The sequence below is a fragment of the Octodon degus genome, unplaced genomic scaffold, assembly GCF_000260255.1.
Source record: "Octodon degus isolate 3935 unplaced genomic scaffold, OctDeg1.0 scaffold00272, whole genome shotgun sequence".
Lineage (NCBI taxonomy): Eukaryota > Metazoa > Chordata > Mammalia > Rodentia > Octodontidae > Octodon > Octodon degus.
Genome location: NW_004524848.1, coordinates 1,832,325 through 1,836,298, shown reverse-complemented (window position 1 = coordinate 1,836,298; position 3,974 = coordinate 1,832,325). Strand labels below are relative to the sequence as shown.

The 3,974-nt window shown below is 39.5% G+C and overlaps 1 protein-coding gene across 1 annotated transcript in view; it reads right to left on the bottom strand.

Moving 5' to 3' along the window:
• Positions 1–3,974, bottom strand: part of Abcg2 (ATP binding cassette subfamily G member 2 (Junior blood group)) — a 196,771-nt gene that overhangs the window by 71,192 nt on the left and 121,605 nt on the right. Inside the window, exon 2 of the mRNA XM_023706841.1 lies at positions 1,065–1,283. Coding sequence (XP_023562609.1) covers positions 1,065–1,283 — 219 coding nt within the window. The remainder of the gene's footprint in view (positions 1–1,064; positions 1,284–3,974) is intronic.

The following is a 3,974-nucleotide window of genomic DNA, read 5'->3' as shown; positions in this document are numbered from 1 at the left end:
TTTTTTTTTGGGGGGGGGGGAACCGGGGATTGAACTCAGGCCCTTGCACTTGCCAGGGAAGCGCTTATTCCACTGAGCCATCTCCCCAGCCCCTCAATACTAAGTACTTTTAAAATAAAATTAAGTGCATTGATTTAGGTACTAAATTCTTGTCACTTTGAACATCAACTCCACAACTTCAGCTAAATTATAGCTGTCTTATATTTAAGCATATTTTATCTATCTTCATTGTGGAAGGGAATGATTAAATTTTTTTGTTACAGTTTATAACTACTACAAATAAGCCATTATTTAAAATAGCTCTACTTGAAAGGAAAGTACTTTCACAATGTACTATCATTTCAAACTTCTTGCTACTGTAATATAAAGGACATAAAGTATATAAGTAGCAGGCCAGCCAAATAGTTCAGCAGACTAAAGCACCTACAAGCAGACGCAGGGGACAGGGTTCGATTCCTGGGCCTGCAGTGCTGTCTCTGCCCCACTCCCAGGGCTCACTGAGGCTGCGATTGAGACTGGGCGTGGTGGTGTGCACCTATAATCCCAGCACTTGGGAGGCTATAAGCAGGAGAATCATTACAGTCTGATCTAGTAGTGAGACCCTAAACACCCTATAGACTGTATTTCCCTAAAATACAGTACAAAAAAAAAAGTATACAAGTACCTATAAAGTATTTGGCTCAGAAAGTACTATTCAAAGGGTTACAATTATATCCCCATAATCAAAAAGCAGTAAGCCACACAGCCAAGCCTCTTTCCACCAAAATACAACACTTACTGGGGGAAAATTAAATGGCATACTAATTGTTCAGTTTCTCAAACAAAACACAGAATAAACACATTTTAAAGCAGTTGGTCAGCTTCTTTCAGTTAAACATCCTTAACAAGTGACCCAATCATTTCAGTCCTAGCTTAGCTGAAATGAAAGCATGTGTCAATATACTGATTTGAAGAGTTCAACACAAATACTCATAACAGTTCACTGGTTAAAAAAAAAAAAAGGAAGACCTGATAAGTTCATGGTGGGTCAACAAAGTGATCTTTTAAAAAATGTATGCACATACTTGACACTGGATAATATTTCTTTCTCAACTGTTTTCTGAGAAAGAAAGCCACTCTTCATTTTCACTCGATAGGTGATGTTATGAAAACTTAACACAGCCCCTTCAGCAGATGCCTTCAGGTCACTGGAGGTCATCCCGGGGAGACCATTGGTGTTTCTTTGTGATAATGGAATACAAAACTGGTCATTACTGGAAGACATCTGGAAAGCTTCTGGTGTTCTGTTGAGAGAAAAGCAAGAGTAAATCGATAGGCCAGATAAATGAAGTTATAAACCCCACATAACAATACATTTAAGCCAAGTCTTTTTAACTGTGCTTCAATTTGCAGATTCCTTCCCCCTGAACAGCTCACGTCCCTGGGATAACTTTAGGCCTGACAACGAGAAGCAGATGCAGCTTTAAATACCTGCACTCCACTTAGAGGTCAAATGAATTACCAATACATACAAAGCATGGGATTACTTAATATTCATAGAAAAAGAAAACAACAAATGAGGTTAGGTTAGTTTCACTTAAAAAGTACATTATGATAAAATTTAGTTCAAGAAAAGGCTACACTCTCGTCATCACATCCCCTATATATTTTTTTAAATTTCAGTTTATAACACTGTTATTGCCACAGGTTGCCAAACGGTCTTAGTCCAGCAGCCAGAGACAGGAGAACTTTTTCTGAATTTAGACTACTAGATTTTATATCTATTGTGTACCTTGAATTGGCTACAAAGATAAATGCCAAAATTGTTTGCAATAATATAATCATTTCCTTAATCAGCAAACATTTAAATTCTACAGAAAGATTTAAAATTAAATATGAACATAATGCAGTAAACCAAGCTAACAGTTAAGTATTTCAAGGCATTAAAGCATAAACTGAATACTGAGTTTATAAATGAAGTTTAAGTTACAAGAAAATCACACAAGGGCATGCCACAGCAAAATGGACCCCAAAACTAAAATTTCTGAATAATTCTTTTTATGTCCCAAAATATTTAAAATACTCATTTTGGAAAGTGGAAAAGTAAGGAAACATTTATTATTTAGAGAGTGACACTCAAGATAGTAAATGTAAATAACTGCATTTGAACCTATAAACTCAATTAATGGCAGCGATTCGCCAAAACTTTATTCTTTTGAAGCAATACAAGTGAGGTCACAAGTAATGTATGATCTTGGTCTTAACCAGCCAGCAGAAAAGTATAAAACTGAAATATAAGAAGTAAAGCCATGCTGTTATGTTGAGTCTGGGGGACTCAGGTCAACAATTTCTGACATTGCCAGTGAAGCAGAAGAGCCAATACTATTATGGACTATTGGACTCTTTTAGAATATTTTGCTGAATTCATAACATCTATAATATTCAAATGATGAAACTAAACAAAAAAAGGGATACAGATGAATGTCCATTTTGTATCTGTGTATTCAAAATAGTTAGGATAGAAATATAGTTACATTCTCTTAATGAATAGAGGGATTTGTTCTAATAGTGTTTGTAAATAGGATATCATGTCTGCATCTTGTACAGCAAACAACCACTAGAAAGAGAGTATACAATGTGTTAATTATTGAAACTGTCCTACCAGTTTGATTTGAAACTGTCTCATTGCTATTTGTTTCTCAATAAAATTATGGAAAAAAAAGATTATTCTTTCTGTAAATATGCCACGTAAAAATAAAAATCCATTCATGCAAAAAAAAAAAAAAAGTAATGTATGAACTTTACGCCTTTAAAAACTCTGGAAGCCTTCTTTGCATGTCTTCAGAAATCAAAATATGCCAATTCCAACACCATCTATCACCTGCCCAACTCCCACCCTACTGAGGTTCAGCCACTGTAGACATTTCTACCTTTTGCCAAGACCTGAGGTTTTCCACTAATGAAACACATTTTCTAGAGAGAGTGCGGAGAAGAGCTGGGCCTGCTTCTCCAGGGTCCTCCAGGCACTCCGGACGATGGCAGTGGGCGACCTGGAGGTACGGAGAGTGGGCAGCGCCTCTGCCCTGTAGGCTCTTGGGTCCCGCACTGTCACTGCCCACTGTCTGGACCCAGGCTTTCAAGCAATGGGAACTGATTCTCCACTCCACCTTCATGACCTAATGGCGGCGGCAGCCTTGGAACTGCGATGCTTTGGGCTGTAGTCTCTGTCCCAACCCTGTCAGCCTAGGCGAAGTGCTTGCCAGCAGTCCAGGACCTGGCACCTTATAGCTGCCCAGATGGCTGCAGAAAGCCTTTACATCAAGGGCCCGGGAAGGCAGGACTGAAAGCTCCACCACTTAGGGCCGCAGAACAGCGTGGATCTGGGTGCTGGGGTGACTGTTCTGTCCCAGTTGGAAGACACTACACCCCTTGGCCACCTAGGCGAATAACAGCCTCACCAGCCCTGGAAGGTGAGAGAGCCCAGACAGAGGACAGGTGTAAGGGCTGGCGGGCTTCAGGCTGTTGCCAGAGAGAGAGAGAAACACTTAAAGTCACATTCCACAGTGGCCTAACTGGAAATGCCCACCGCCCCATGGGAAGATTTACTGGCCCTCTTGGAAGGCATGTGCATATAATGTGAAAAAGCTGCTCTTAATAGTCCCCCCAACCTTTTGAAAGAAAACTTGCTGCACGTGGATAGGATAGTTGTGAAGAGGTAGCTGACATATGATAAAGTTATCAGAAAAACTACATGTCTTGGAAACATCCATTTGTTTACGAAAGTGACAGAAAAGAAACGTCTTCTGGAAGTGACTTTTTTTGAAATGAAGTTTATTAGATTGGCTGGAGAAGCGACACTAGGAGTTGTAACTTGTCCACATCTGTTCTATGGATTAGAGGACACAAAGCAGAAAACAAGAGAAGGCCCAGTACCAGACCGGATACATGCACAAGATGTTTGTATTGTAACCACTATTTTGTGTGTGCATTTTAGT